At 43.2% G+C, this 15,643-nt stretch overlaps 1 protein-coding gene across 1 annotated transcript in view; it reads right to left on the reverse strand.

Annotated features, from left to right (window-relative positions):
- The window catches only part of PGR (progesterone receptor), a 72,953-nt gene that overhangs the window by 37,386 nt on the left and 19,924 nt on the right, over positions 1-15,643 (reverse strand). Inside the window, exon 3 of the mRNA XM_084842651.1 lies at positions 3,717-3,833. Within this exon, the coding sequence (XP_084698777.1) occupies positions 3,717-3,833 (117 nt within the window). The remainder of the gene's footprint in view (positions 1-3,716; positions 3,834-15,643) is intronic.

Genomic DNA, 15,643 nt, shown 5'->3' on the forward strand with positions numbered 1-15,643 from the left:
GTACCTTGCCAACAGCCCATCTTCCAGGAAGTATAGCCCGTGGTCCCAGAATCCAAATCTCTCTCATCGGCCCCACCTTTGTAGCCAGTCATTCACCCGGAGTATTTTTCGTTCCCTTTCTATCCCTCTTCTAACTACTGAATATACTGAATTCTCAATTTAACTATTCCCTTTCTAAATGGCATTGCCTTTCCATTTGTGTTTTCTTTTATCTACATAGCAGCTTCAGGTGGCCCCTGATCAGGATCAGGACCACAAACAGGAGCAAGTGAATGTTTACCCTTTTCCCTTATGCGATGCCCCCAATAACCCCACCTCCCATACATATTTTGGGCAGAGGAAAATAGGACTGCCCACGTCGCGATTGTTATGGAAGCAGATTTGCTATTCTGCTTGCACATACCAACCGGGGTTGCCAAAACACCTAAGCCTGCAAACACCCCAGGATATAACCAAGAATGTTAGCTATAACAAAACAAATAAACATACACAGCATAATTCACCAAATTTATAAATAAAACAAATACACCTAAGTATTTGTAAAAGTCAGGCATTCTTAGACAATCTATCATATGAAGATCGATGAAAACTTCCTTTGTATTTTAGGCTGCCAATGTGAGAGAGCCACCTCTTTCGTGGTTAACCTATGCCTGTTCACCAACAAAGATTTCATACTTTTGTAAACAGAGACCAGGAGTCAAAATGAGTAGGGAGTTGTAGCCTCTTTGTAGCACAATAAAACTGTCTAGTCTCTGTGCAGCACAATACAATTATTATTGTCATCTTCATCATTAACACCACCACCACCATTAGTGCATGGCATTTTACGAAGTATAAGAGGAAAGGTCCCTGCCCTGATGAGCTTACACTCTAACATTTGACAGACAGGAAACAAGAGAAAGGAGAAGGGACAAGCAACAGGGAAGCAACATGCAGTTGTTTTAGTTGCAGTTGCATTTAGTTACAATAAGGCATGGGAATAATATCCACTAGAGGCCAATTTCCACCAATACGCTTACTTAAATATATGGAATTTTAATGTAAGCGCCATCAAGAATGACTGACGGCATTTCCTGAAATATCTCAGGCAAGTGAAGGCACATCCCTATATTGAGCTGAACTATAAACATAAGCTCTCATTTCAATTGCCAACAAACCATTTAAAACAGTTGAAGCCTTTCTAGATCCCACTGCTTTGAATGGGAGATTTGGGCTGCAATCCTATTCTCACATATATGGGCTAAGTCCCACTGAATGCAGTGCGGCTTACATCCATGTAAAGAACTGCACTGTTGAATGTCTTGGGTTGGATCCAGATTTAGGAGCAGGCAGCTGGGGTGGCGGAAATCAACTTCCTGCCCCTTTCCCCATGGCAGCCCTGCAGCCTCTTGAAAATGCTACACAGAGGGTCAGGAACACTGCTGAATGGGGTCAGCTGTGGTGCAGGAGGAGAAGGGACAGCCCCTCCCCAAAGTCAGGCAGAGGCGCCTTTCAGAAGAGCCCTTCCATCAATGGAAGGCAATTGCTGGACCCCTTGATTGGTATAGTATGTTGAACTTCTGAGGTACTCCAATAACCTCCCTGGCCCAGTGCAACTATAGGAAGAAATACCTGGCTTCTTCCTCAGCTCTAAGCAGAATAGAGGGGCAGTGGCTAAAACCTATCATGCTGAGCCTTTCCTTAGTGCAAGGTCTGGAAATTCTCTTGCCCTTCTCCCAAGCCTGGAGAAAAGCAGGACTTCTCCTGAGCCTGCTGAAGGTCAGGGGATCTTGCTTGCCCTGAATTCAAAAAAGCTCAAAAAACAGCTTGCTGCTTTCTCTGCCTTGCTCAATGCGAGGTTGCAAGATCTCCCTCTATCCCAGAGTGCAGGACACGGAATAATGGGCTCAAGTTACAGGAAGCCAGATTCCGGCTGAACATCAGGAAAAACTTCCTGACTGTAAGAGCAATACGACAATGGAACCAGTTACCTGGGGAGGTGGTGGGCTGTCCCACACTGGAGGCCTTCAAGACGAGGCTGGACAGCCATCTGTCGGGGATGCTCTGACTTGGATTCCTGCATTGAGCAGGGGGTTGGACTCGATGGCCTTGTAGGCCCCTTCCAACCCTACTATTCTACGAGTCTATGATTCTCTTCTCTATTTGAGCCTAGAGAAGAGCAGGGGCATCTCATCAGAACAAAAAATGTCCTCACCAGTGGTGACCTGATAATGCATTTGTGGACCCTGAAGTATAAGAGAATAAGACTGTTATCTGCATATAATTTATTTTTGCCAACTAAAGTAGGAAATAAATAATCACCTCTCAATACAGTAATCACAGTTTATAGAAAAGCTTTTTCAAAAGGTGCTAGTAAATGCCCTGGTTTCACTCCTCCTCCTCCTCCTCAGTATTTGTGTTGGATAGTTTTCCTCCCTCAACAGCCTCTCACTATCTACTTAATACTTATTTTAAACAACTCCCACCTCTTTGAGAATAAAAGGCCATGGATCTGAAGAACAGAGTGTCACCTTCATGCATCACATAATTCAAAATTAAATAATAATAAATCTCCCACCCAAGTATGAGTCAAAATATCATGAGATCATTAACCAAGTGACAGGACTTATCAATACAATCTCCAAAAGTCCACTTGGTTGGTTAAGTTGCTTCTTGACTCTTAGGTTACATTCCTAACCACACATGTTGGATATAAGCCCCACTGAACCTATTCCTGAGAAAACATGGATGGGATAGTGCTGTTAGAAGATTTGATCCAAACGTTTCTTCCCATTAAATAAGTGTGTTTTAAAAGCTAATCAAGTAAATCAAAGCCAGCATGACTTACTTTACTATCCATGGAAGTTCAGGGAAATATGTAAAATAAGCAACCAGAATACATCTCAGCATCTAAATTATCCTCGCTAATGGAATATGATGGAAAACTACATGATTAACACCATAATATTTTAATTTCTGTTCACTTAGGGCGGCAATGTTTGACTGATCTATAAAAATGACTGAAGACTCTCACCCACTCAGACATCGAATGCACATAGAAGAAATCACAGGATTAAATGCATCTTTAGGATCTGAGCTTTCCATCAGCTATGTGTAAGATGAGCATAAGACCATTAATCTAGTTCCTTCATGACAGCTAGATGAACCAATACAACCTGTCATGTTTGCAGGATGTATTTGGTAGGAGACTAGGGCCGTGAAAGCCTCGGATTTGGACTTCCAAAGCATGGTGGCCATTTTGTGCAAAATCCGCCATTTTGTGACAGCCCTAGTACTGAGGATCACCTAGCAACACAAGAGGGAAGGTTCCTTCCTTCATGAAACTGAAACTCAGAAGCTACACAGCTCATATTTAATATACCCATGTATCTCCTGTCAGGAGTGGCCCATTCATTTCAGTGGAGGAGGTGTCCCCCCAGATTCCTTCCTCCTGGTGGCTGGCTTAGTCCCTGCACCCTCGTTTCCCCCAGGCTTAGTTCCTGTGTAATGGCTGTAAGGAGGGGTCTTCTGGGGAATGTGGGGAGGGGGCTGGTGGGGGAGGACCATATTATACAACGGGGGAAAGGGAACCCGCCCCCCCCCAAGGAACAACAGCTGTGCACACTGCCATAGGCGACAAGTGAGAATCAGAGGTCTGCTTTGGACCCTAAGCATCTCAACCCTGTTAGCTATATCTGAGTTTCTTCTCCTGAATTAAAGCTCTGCAAAGTGCCTACCTCCAAGTACCATACCAGCTTGACAGCACTTCCTCAAGCGGCATGCAGGACAGTTCTTCCGACGAATTTTATCCACTATGCAGTCATTTCGGCCAGCACATAAATAGTTATGTTGACCTGCAGGAAAGAAAGACAAAATGAATACTATATCATGAAGCAGTCTGAAACTCAGCTTTAACAGATATCCAGAACTGGGGCATTTTCCAGCCTAAGTTAAGATGTTCCAAATCCCACTGTTTTCCATGGGAAAGATGCTACGCACATACATAACTCTCTCATCAAAATCAATGGGACATGCATCAAAATCCTATGCAAGGTTACTCAGAAGGAAGTCCCGCTGACTGAGTTCAGCCTTGCTTACACCTTGGACAGCCCACTTGGGAGTAAGCCCCATTGAACTCAGCAAGCGTCTCTCTCAGGGAAGAAAGAATGGTGACTATTTATTTATTTATTTATTTATTACATTTATATCCCGCCTTTTTTCCTCCTTAAGGAACCCAAGGCGGCTTACACAATCCTCCTCCTCCATTTTATCCTCACAACAACAACCCTGTGAGGTGGGTTGGGCTGAGAGTCTGTGACTGGCCCAAAGTCACCCAGTGAGCTTCCATGGCCGAGCGGGGACTAGAACCCGGATCTCCTGACTCCTAGTCCAACACTCTAGCCACTCTGATACTGTATTACCAAAGCTTCTGGACTTTAAAAACTGTAAAAAGAAAAAGAAAAAAAAGCAGAGGTGTGGAAGGTTTAAAAGAAAAGAAAAAAGCAGGGGAAGTAAGAATATTGCCCCATGCCAGGGCCATAGTTCAGTGGTAGAACACGTGCTTTGATCCCCAACTTTCTCATGTTTGATCTCCAACATCACCAGGTAGGCATGGAAAGCTTCTAAATTATAATAATATTTATAAGATTATAAATACATAAATAATTCTTGTCTAAAACCCCGGAGAGCCACTGCCAGTCAGTCAACAATACTGGGCTAGATGCTCCAATGGTCTGACTCAGTATAAGGCCGCTTCGTATGATTCTAAGACCCTACCCATCCTCCTCCCCCCCTAAAATTCTTTTTGCCCCCTCCCCAAACTGTTTCACCACTCCCCTTTAGTTTCCCTTGGCGGCAGCGGCCTCGGCGGGGGGGGGGACTGTATTAACCCCAAATTCTGCCAAACTCCGAAAATGAAGTGAAAGGAGACCAGACCTAATTTATATATTTTTGAATATTTTTTAATTGTATCCCACTTTATAATTCCAGAAATTTTCAAAGTGGCTTACATACACCTGGATAAAAAAAATACAAAACATTAAAACGATCTCTAACATAAATCCTCAGAACTAAGTAACTCAACTTCACTGTGATGAGTTTTAATTGATCCTGGATTTGTTTTATGGTTTGGCTGATTGCTCAAAGTTGTTTTTAGAAATATGTTGTCTCTGTGTATACTGTCTGTGTGTTTTTATGTTTTTACATTATTCATATTGTATTTTTAATGTTTTTAACCTTTGTAAACCACCCAGAGAGCTTCTGCTATGGGGCAGTATAGAAATGGAATACATCATCATAATACTTCACTGTCAGCCTTTCTCATTCTTTTTTTGCAGGTGTAACAAAGCAATCTCTAAAATGTCCTTCAGACTGGATGCTCAACAGTAATCGCTCCAAGAACTGGAGGGCATATTTATTCTGGCAACAAACCAGATATTACCAGAATTAATCTCTTTAGTTATTGTTTCTACCTTCTTGGCGGGATAATTATATACATCCTGGAAGTGGCTTTATTGACTACAGTGTGCAGGTTTTGTTTTTTTAATGGGTGCTGGGAGGCTATCCGTACGTCCTTTAAACAACCACGTTTCTCTGTCTTTCTTGTATTGGGTCATATTAAACAGGAACAAACCAATCTGTTCCTGTTTAACATGACTCAACAGATGAGAAACTAGTATCTTATGGACTTTAACAATGCAAGGGTCACCATGACATTAGCAAAGTGTTATTACGATCAGTCACTTGTTACTGGTGAGCTGCTCTGCTGTGGACACAGATTTCAGATGTATTTTTTAAAACAGATCCTTTGCAGCATAAACTTGCACAAGTTGCAGAGGGGGCGCTACGTTAAACCACAGCACCAAAAAGACATAAATGCGCTAAAAAAAAGCACAGATTTTTATTTTTAGCTACTAACATTTTAACACGTGCAGAGAGACAGTGTGGTGTAGCAATCAGAGTGTCAGTTTAGGACTGGAAACAAAGCCCTATGAGGAGAGACTGAAAGAACTGGGAATGTTTAGCCTTGAGAAGAGACGACTGAGGGGAGATATGATAGCGCTCTTCAAGGACTTGGAAGGTTGTCACAGAGAGGAAAGCCAGGGTCTCTTCTCGATCACCCCAGAATGCAGGACATGGAATAATGGGCTGAAGTGACAGGAAGCCAGATTCCGGCTGAACATCAGGAAAAACTTCCTGACTGTTAGAGCAATACAACAATGGAACCAACTCCCTAGGGAGGTGGTGGGCTCTCCCACACTGGAGGCATTCAAGACAAGGCTGGACAGCCACCTGTCAAGGATGCTTTGACTTGGATTACTGCATTGAGCAGAGGGTTGGACTCGATGGTCTTATAGGTCCCTTCCAACCCTACTATTCTATGATTCTAGGTTAGGACGGGAGAGACCTGGGTTCAAAACTCTACTTAATAATGAAGTTTACTTGCTGACTTTGGGCCAGTCATTATCTCTCAGCCTAGCCTATCCCACAGAGTTGTCATGAGGAAAAATGCAGACATGGGAGGAATCATGTGGACTACACTGAGCTCTTGGAGGAAGGGTGAGACAAACATGCAATAAAGCAGCCTTCCCCAACCTGGCAGTGTCCATATTAGGCTAGACTGCAACTCCCATCATTCCCTACCAGCATGGGGAAGGAAGGTTTAGGATGGAAGCAGTAGTCCAACACATCTAGAGGGCACCAGTTTGGGAAAGGCTGTAATAAATAAATACTGGGTTCAGTGGGGCATACTCCCAAATAAGTGTACATGGATCGATCGATCGATCTATCTATCTGGAAAGGATTCTCAAGCCACTGAAATATTGTAAGAGCACCACCATTTGTGTCTCAACGCAGTAGCTACCATCAACACCTTATATTTCAAACACCTTTGACTTCTTTAAGCCTGTGAATTTGTTGAAGTCATCCAGTTTCAAAGGCCTACTATACACAAGGGAATGATGTGGTCCCTCAGTACATTTCAGCTGGGTTTTTGTTTTTAAAGAATATCTCTCCAGTGGATTAAGCTTCCAAGGGCATTAGAAGCCGTCCTCATCCAGGCTGAAAACATGCAAGAAGGAAACACACGTGCTTCAGAGACATGGTCAGGCTACATATCCAGCAGCCTCACATGATACAATCTGTTGCTGGAGTATTTCACTTCAGACTGCAGATACGGTATCAGATATTCAAACGTTTCCCTTGGATTTTTTTTTTTAAACCCTCTCTGCATATATAAAATTAGCTTGAAGGGAGAAATTTCTAACTTAGCTTTCTCTCTGACGTGGTAATTCTGTGAATGTGCAGGGAGTAATTTTCATAAATATTTGGATGAAGCATCCAAATATTTGATTTGTCATCTGCAGTCTGAAGTGGTCTAATCCAGCAACACATATATCACATGAGAGTCCTGATTGTATGCTCCCCGAAGTATGGCCATCACTTTTCTTCACATGCAGACATCAGGTGGTATCCTGCCCTGAGTTGCTCTTACTGGGTCCCCTTTGTAAACACAGTAAAAACCCTCTAATAGTAATTTAGGCTGCTAAATATGCACTTACCTGGTAATAAGTCCCACTGAACTCAATGGGGCTTACTTCTGAGTAGAGATGACTAGGATTGCACTGACAGTTATCTGCACTATGAGGAAAAGAATCAGACCACATTTGGAATAAATGAGTAAGCAATTAGTTGACTTCCCCTCATTTGTTTCACTAATATGTTAATTCTAAACATGTACATAGAATCATAGAATAGTAGGGTTGGAAGGGGCCTATAAGACCATCGAGCCCAACCCCCTGCTCAATGCAGGAATCTAAGTCAAAGCATTCTGACAGGTGGCTGTCCAGCCTCATCTTGAACGCCTCCAGTGTGGGAGAGCCCACCACCTCCCTAGGTAATTGGTTCCATTGTTGTAGTGCTCTAACAGTCAGGAAGTTTTTCCTGATGTTCAGCTGGAATCTGGCTTCCTGTAACTTGAGCCCATTATTCCGTGTCCTGCACTCTGCAATGATCGAGAAGAGATCCTGGCCTTCCTCTCTGTGACAACCCTTCAAGTCCTTGAACAGCACTATCATATCTCCCCTCAGTCTTCTCTTCTCAAGGCTAAACATGCCCAGTTCCTTCAGTCTCTCCTCATAGGGCTTTATTTCAAGTCCCCTGATCATCTTTGTTGCCCTCCTCTGAACCCTTTCCATTCAAATTAATTAGGTGTTCATTCAAACTCATTTGAATCAAATTAATTAGGTGTTCATTCAAACTCATTCAAATTAATTAGGTGTTCCTTGACCATATGCCTATCAATGTCAAGCTGCAATCCTGTCCCTTCAGCCTGTACTTCGCCTTTGTCAGGGGGGTCATAGACCCTCTTTTGGGAGAAGACTCAGCTGAAGTAGGAATTGAGCACTTCTGCCTTTTCCTTATCTTCTGTTATCATTTTGCCATACTTATTTAACAGTTGAACCACCATTTCTTTCCTCTGTCTTTTACTATACATGTATCTGAAGAAAGCCTTTTTGTTGCTTTTAGCATCCCTCGCTAACCTCAGCTCGTTCTCAGCTTTAGCCTTCCTGACGCCATCCTGCAATTCTGTGCTACCTGCCTGTACTCTTCCTTTGTAGCTTGGCCTTCCTCCCACTTCCTATATGTGTGCTTTTTTGTTTTCAGGTCATCTCGAAGCTTTTTGTGAAGCCACATGGGCTTCTTCTGTTGTCTTCCACCTGTTTTCCTTGTTGGAATGCTTTGTAAATGTACCTTTAGAATTTCCTTTTTTAAAAACTCCCACCCAGCTTGGACTCCTTTTCTCGTTAGAGTCACTTGTCATGGCACCTTACTTATCATTGTTCTGAATTTATTAAAATTGGCTTTCCAGGGTATGTGTTTGGCTACACTCAGCTTTTGCTTCCTTTAGAACCAAGAGCTCAAGTATAACATGGTCACTTTCCCCCAGAGTTCCTGTAACTGCTACTTTATCCACTAAGTCATCTCTGTTGGTTAGGATCAAGTCAAGGATAGCCGATCCTCTAGTTCCTTCCTCTAGTTTCTGTAGGAGGGAATTATCAGCAATGTTTTGCAGAATTTGTCTCCCAACAAATATCGGGGAGATTGAAGTCCCCCATAGCTACTACATCATGCTTCCTTGAAACATTGGCTATTTGCTTTTCAAACGTTTCATCCTCGTCTTCTCCTTGATTGGATGGCCAATAGTAGACTCCAACCACCATGTTCTTTTTATTCTTTGCTCCATTTACTTTAACCCAGATGCTCTCAATGGCTCAATGGGGCTACCAAGCTCATCCTCCTGTATTGCTGTGGAGAGATATGTATTTTTAACATATAGTGCAACCCCACCTCCCTTTCTGTTCCTCCTGCTCTTTTTGAACAAGTTATATCCTTCAACTGCTGTATTCCAGTCATGAGAGTCATCCCACCAAGTCTCAGTTACACCTATCAAGTCATAATTTCCCTCCTGTATTAAGAGTTCAAGTTCATTCTGTTTGTTTCGCATACTCTGGGCATTAGTGTGTTTTTTTTGACCCAGCAGATGTCTAATTGAACAACTTGAATGGGTTTTTGTCAGACACACACTAAACATTTCAGGCTAAATATTTGTGTTTTTAGAGCGCAGAATCTAGGAAATGTTGTCAGTTCTTTGACCTTTGCATTCAAATTCCACTATCTCTCTGAAGGACAGAATGTGTGACTAACAGGAGGAAAATATGCAAGACATTTGCCTAAATTCAAAATTAGGAAATAATATTGATCTGGCACAAAGCCATCTGGGTAGCTTTTGTAGCCTCGCTATGTTGCAATATTTAACCTTTTTTTCTGGCTGAATTCTAATCGGGATTAGTTTGAAGTGTATGTGCACAGAACAGTTATTCTGATATACTGGTGTCGTTTCAAAATGCTCTGAGTTCCACTGAATTTTTTTTAAGGATCTGCACTAGAACTTTGGTAAAAATTAGCTTGTTTGCAAGGACTTGGTCCCAGTATTCTATCTGCGTTTGGGAAAGAGAGAGAGAGAGAGAGAGAGAGAGAGAGAGAGAGATCATGACAGCATATGTAGAAGGCATTACTTGCTTTTTGCCGAAAGCCCAAAGCATATATTGGCTAATGTGGTTACATTCTGTTCTTTTATTAATCTTCCTAATTCTCCAAGTACAAAGCTTCAAAGTCATTCTACCCACAAAGAATGGGGCCTTATTAAAACAGATGTTTCCAATACTGTTATATGTATATGTATGTATGTATGTGTGTGTGTGTGTGTGTGTGTGTATATATATATATATATATCTGTTGTATACTTGCCATTTGCACAATTCAGCTTCAACGTGAAAGTTGCTATGATCATCCTTCCAAGCTGTCATCAGCATATTCAAAGCCTGGACCAGGCAGGGGAAGGCAACTGGGACATTGTACAGAGGCAGGTGGGCCGAGTCACCATCTTATTTGCCCTGCCTGGGACCGTGTTGCTGCCAGAGAGCAGCCCCCGCCCCCAAAGGAGGGAAAAACATCTCCCCTGGGCTAATTACTGCTGATTTGAGCCAGCTGGGCCCAAGTTCCATGGGACACAAGAACATAAGAAGAGCCACGATGGATCAGACCAAGGGTCCATCTAGTCCACCATTCTGATCAGACCAAGGGTCCATCTAGTCCACCATTCTGTTTGCACAGTGGCCAACCAGCTGTCAACCAGGAACCCACAAGCAGGGCATGAGCACAACAGCACCCTCCCACCCATGTTCCCCATCAAATTGTGTTCATAGGCTCACTGCCTCTGGTACTGGAGGTAGCACATAGCCATCAAGACTAGTAGCCATTGATAGTCTTTTCCTCCAGGAATTTGTCCAACCCCCTTTTAAAGCCATCCAACTTCCTTCAGCTGTACCAACTGAAACTCATCCAGAACAGGACAAGCCTGTGGTCTGGTGAATCATCTGCTATAACACTGGAGTCTAAGTCCCAGCGGATGCAAAAGATTTTATCCTGGAAGTGCCTAGCAAATGCGTTACAGCTGGCCTCAGAGGGGTCTACAGTGTCCTTAGGGCCGGCACATAATAGCCCCTGGATGACTCGGACATGCTCTGCTGGGTGGCATTTGGAAGACTGAATGGAGGCAGCGAAATGTTGTTTCTTTGCCATTCTCACTGCCCGAGTATACCTTACCATAGGCACACACCACCGTTACTCTGCATCTACTACGAGTTCTTCTCCATCTGTACTCAAGCTGTCTCCTATTTTGTTTCATCGCTCTCAGCTCTGGGGTATACCACAGTGCAGTATGAGCTCTACCCAGGAGAGGGCACTCAGAAGCAATTGTGTCAACCACCCAGGGTCATTTCTGCATTCCACAGATCAACCAGGGTTTCGACAGGAAAGCCCGCCATATCAGCAGAAACCTTCCCAGAGTCCTCTGGAAGCCATCTGGATCCATTTGGCTCCAGAGGTGGACCTATTTTGATAGGTCCCCCACCCTTGCAAAGGGGAAAAGCTGCTGTAAGTCTAAACTTCAGCAGGCAATGATCTGACTATGACAAAGGGACTGATGTTATCCCTGTAATTCCTGCTGCCACTCAGCAAATGCAAGTGGCTCTAAGGTTCAATTGGGCTTGCATCTGAGCAGACATGTAGAGCAGAGGGGGAAAACCTGCAGCCCTCCAAACGTAACAACTGCAACTCCCATCTGTCCCAGCCAGCATGGCCAATAGGCAGGGATGATGGGAGCTGTAATCCAAGAACAACTGATACATATCCAGATGTATAGGATTGCATGGCAAGAACCTTCTTTACTGAATTGTTTCCGTACAATCTACAGGGCCTTTGCCCCTATTTCAGGGGTTCTCAACGGGGTGCCCAAAACTATTTTTTATTTTTATGTTTTTCCCATTTTAAAAAAATACATACATGGATTTGTATGAAATGCTAACAACTTTCTAGCAATTGCACATAGGCTGCAACAAAAGTGGATCAAATATCCAAATAAGTAACCATTTGAAGGTAACATCTATATGCCACCCTTTCAAATATTGAATGTGTTGTTAGGCCCTCAATCCATTGCTTTATAGGAGGTGAGTGTTTATCCTTCCAATGTTGTAATATCATACCTTTTTCGCTGTCAAAGGAATGCATAGAATCCATTTACGCTGACCATTTGTTAATTTCCATGAAGCAGATACATAATTTAAAAGAGCGTGTACATCAGTGAATATTAAAGACTTCCAGTACAAATTTTTTCTGTGTAGTAACCTCCAAGCAAAAAAAGAGCAACTACTGGACATTGCTAAAACATATGTTTAAAAGAAGCATTAGCTGTATTGCACCACCAGCAGTTAGCTGAATTAGACAATCTCTTATTAAACAGACACTGTGGTGTCCCATAGACACAAAGCAAATGTTTTTGCTGAATAAGACACAACCTAAGATTCACAGACACGAAAGGTAGACGCCAAAGCGGCGATCCACTGATTTGGCATTTTGTGGTGGTGCCCGTAACAGTATCTCAATTTCCCAAATGCACCACAGGTCCAAAAAGGTTGGGGACCCTGCCCTATTCATTATACCCAAATGGCAAAGTGGGCATGACTTTTCCCTATCACCACACAGATGATTTCGCATATAAAGCAAGCGTTGTGAGCTTCTCCCGGAAAGGAGGGGGAAGAATTGCATGAACTGGGTTGCTCAAATAATGGAGCACCCACATGTTACAGAGCATTCATATGTATGCTGGAAAGGTGGGACATGATTGTTTCTCAACCACATGAAAAGGAACGCTGGCAAGGGTAGGCTGTGAATCAGGACTTAAGCAAATGAAAGCTTCCATCATGTCTCCAATAACAGCAGTTATTATTTGCTGGACATTTAAATCAAAACTTTGGAATCCAGGCCAGTTGTTTGGGTTCGTTTCAGACCTATCTGCCACTGAAGCCCCAGACACTTTTAAAAACTAATTTTTACTGTAAAATGTCAACAAAACAAAAAAGAGGAAAAGGCATGAGGCCTCCCCACAGCCGCTTTCACTAACCAAGATCAGGGGCCATGGGGAAGGCTTGCAATGGGTGTCATGTCACCTCCAGAAACCCTGGGAACTATAATAACAACATTGCAGTGTGCTCAATGAGAGTCTTCCCAAGCTGCCTGGGCTTCTCTACAATGGCTTTTTATCCCGCAATTTTTCCAGGGCATCTGCTTCCAGACTCTTTGCGGGATTACGACTGGCTCCTTTATACAGGCGGTGTCAAGAACAGTGGCCTGCTTTTCCACCATGAGGCTGGGCCCTGCTTTTACGTCTGATGCAACTACCTGGGAGTGTGTTATCTGGGAAGCTCCTTGGCCCAGCCGCTCAAGGCCGGGCTCAATTCTCCTTAGTTGGAAAGTGATAACAGCTGGGCTGAGTGGGGAGACCTTGCCTCTTCTGGGGTGGGGGCAGTCCTCCCAGGGATGAGCTGGTCATTGGCTGAAGGACTGCCAGGGCAATCCTCACAACAACAACCCTGTGAGGTGGGTTGGGCTGAGAGTCTGTGACTGGCCCAAAGTCACCCAGTGAGCTTCCCTGGCCGAGTGGGGACTAGAACCTGGCTCTCCCGACTCTCAGTCCAGCACTCTAGCCACTACACCACACTGGCTCTCTTAATCTATCAGAAGTGAGCCACAACTTCTACTTGCAAAGGTAAAATCAGGCGATGAAAATGAAATAACAGCCAGTATAACTTGGGCAAACAGAGCAGTGGTGTTGGCAGATAACTGGATTAACTATAGAAACAAAGCAGATTAAGGGATCATTAATCACAGTACACATGGCAGATCTGCTTCAGAAGTAGGTGGGTCTGGAAACCAGAAATTAATTTTCAATAGGAAAGATGCCAGGGTTACAGTCACTATAGGAGTGCAACCTAATCCCAGTACATAATCTCATAATGTGTCTGATCTGGTTGTTGTACTCGCAGGGGGGCGGGGTGGGGGGAGAGCAACCTGTACATAGTCAAAATCATATCTATCTACTTTAATTGTTATCATTATTACTACTTTTTTAAAAAAAACCCTAAACAGTTTGGGACCAAGTTAAATTGATGGACCACCTGCAACCCTACCTGGGTCTTAAGACTGGTCTCAAGATGTATTAGGTTGGTAGGTACTAGAGAGAGGGCCTTTTCAGCGGTGACCCATGTTTATGGAAATGTTTCCCTAAAGGTGGTATGCATAGCCCCTACTTTTGTCAGTTTTTAAAATGGGCCTTGAAGACCTGCTTATTTCAAGCTGCTTTTATCCAATATTTTAGACTGTTTCCAACTGTTGCTGTTGTAATGCTCTTTAAGCTGCTTTTAAATAACATACACAGTACTGGGTCAATGTTTAATGTTTTAATGCTTTAGTACTGACTGTGTGTAGATGTTGTATTATGATGAATTGTATAGGGTTATTTATATTTTAGTATGAGTGAGTTGACTTGGAAGACTTAGAGCTCTGAAAGGCGACATACAAACGTTGAAATAAATAAACATTTCTTCACATATCCTGAAAGAGATTCCAGAGCTGAGGCCAGATCAATACTATATCCTTCCAAAACGACAAAGAGACTTGTGGCACCTTGAAAATTAACACATTTATTGCAGCAGAACCTTTCACGGAGTAGCATCCATCAGACTCTACTCCATGAAAGTTTATGCCACAATACGTATTTTTAAGGTGCCAGAAAACTGTTTGTTGTTTTTGCTACAACAGACTTAACACCTCTCTGGAAAAAAGGATCTCAAATCTTTTCCACAGGGATCCCCCTCTAAAGAAGGCACATAGTAACAAATTCTGATCTAGCCAAGTGATCATAGGATCACTTGGTAACATGAGCTCTGACCACGAGTTCTAAAGATAGTACCAGCACTAAAAAGAAATGCTTCTGCAATTCTCCAAGCAGCAGCCACAACATTTGCACACTGTTTGTCATCATGAGGATCCCAATGATTACATAGCAAGCCACAAAAGCTATGCTGCACGCCCCTAGCAGCCTGTTTTCCTAGTATGGGGACTGTCTGTGTGATTACCTTGATCAGTTATCACCACCAGCAGCCATTCCAACATGCCAAACAAAGGGAGATGAGAGGGGAAGCAGGCTTATTCCACCAGCCTTACTGAAAGACCACCCCCATGAAGGATCCTCTCCCTTCAACTGTCATCTCCAGTAGTCATTCCAGCAGGCAGTAACAGAGGGAGATGAGAAGAGACGCAGGGCCATTCCACCAGCCAGGCTTAAAGGCTACTTAGTTTTTTCCTCTTCCCTTCCCATCTGTTTTTCCTTGTGTGTCAGGTCCTTTTAGACAGTAAGCCTGTGGGCAGGGACTGTCTTGTGTTAAGGATTGCACGACTGCAGAGCCTTTCTGCCTAAGAAGGCAGATACAAATATTTTATGTTTCTGCTATGTTATGCAATCTTATGCGTGTTTAGACAGAAGAGAATCCTACGACTCCCAGCATGCCCCAGCAAGCCATGTTGGAAAATTTTTCAACATCTTCAGAATCAACCCGAATTTGTTCTACTTTTCTGGCTCCTTAAAGTCACCTGCTCATTCTTCTAGGCCTTTGTATCACCCTCACAGTTCTCTTCTGAATTGTTTAGTAGAAGTGTCGATCCTAAACTGGGAGGGAATTCAGCTCAGTGGTAAAGCACATGCTTT

The sequence above is a fragment of the Heloderma suspectum genome, chromosome 3 (genome assembly GCF_057233095.1).
Source record: "Heloderma suspectum isolate Gila_16-S chromosome 3, 16-S_ref, whole genome shotgun sequence".
Taxonomy (NCBI): Eukaryota; Metazoa; Chordata; class Lepidosauria; order Squamata; family Helodermatidae; genus Heloderma; species Heloderma suspectum.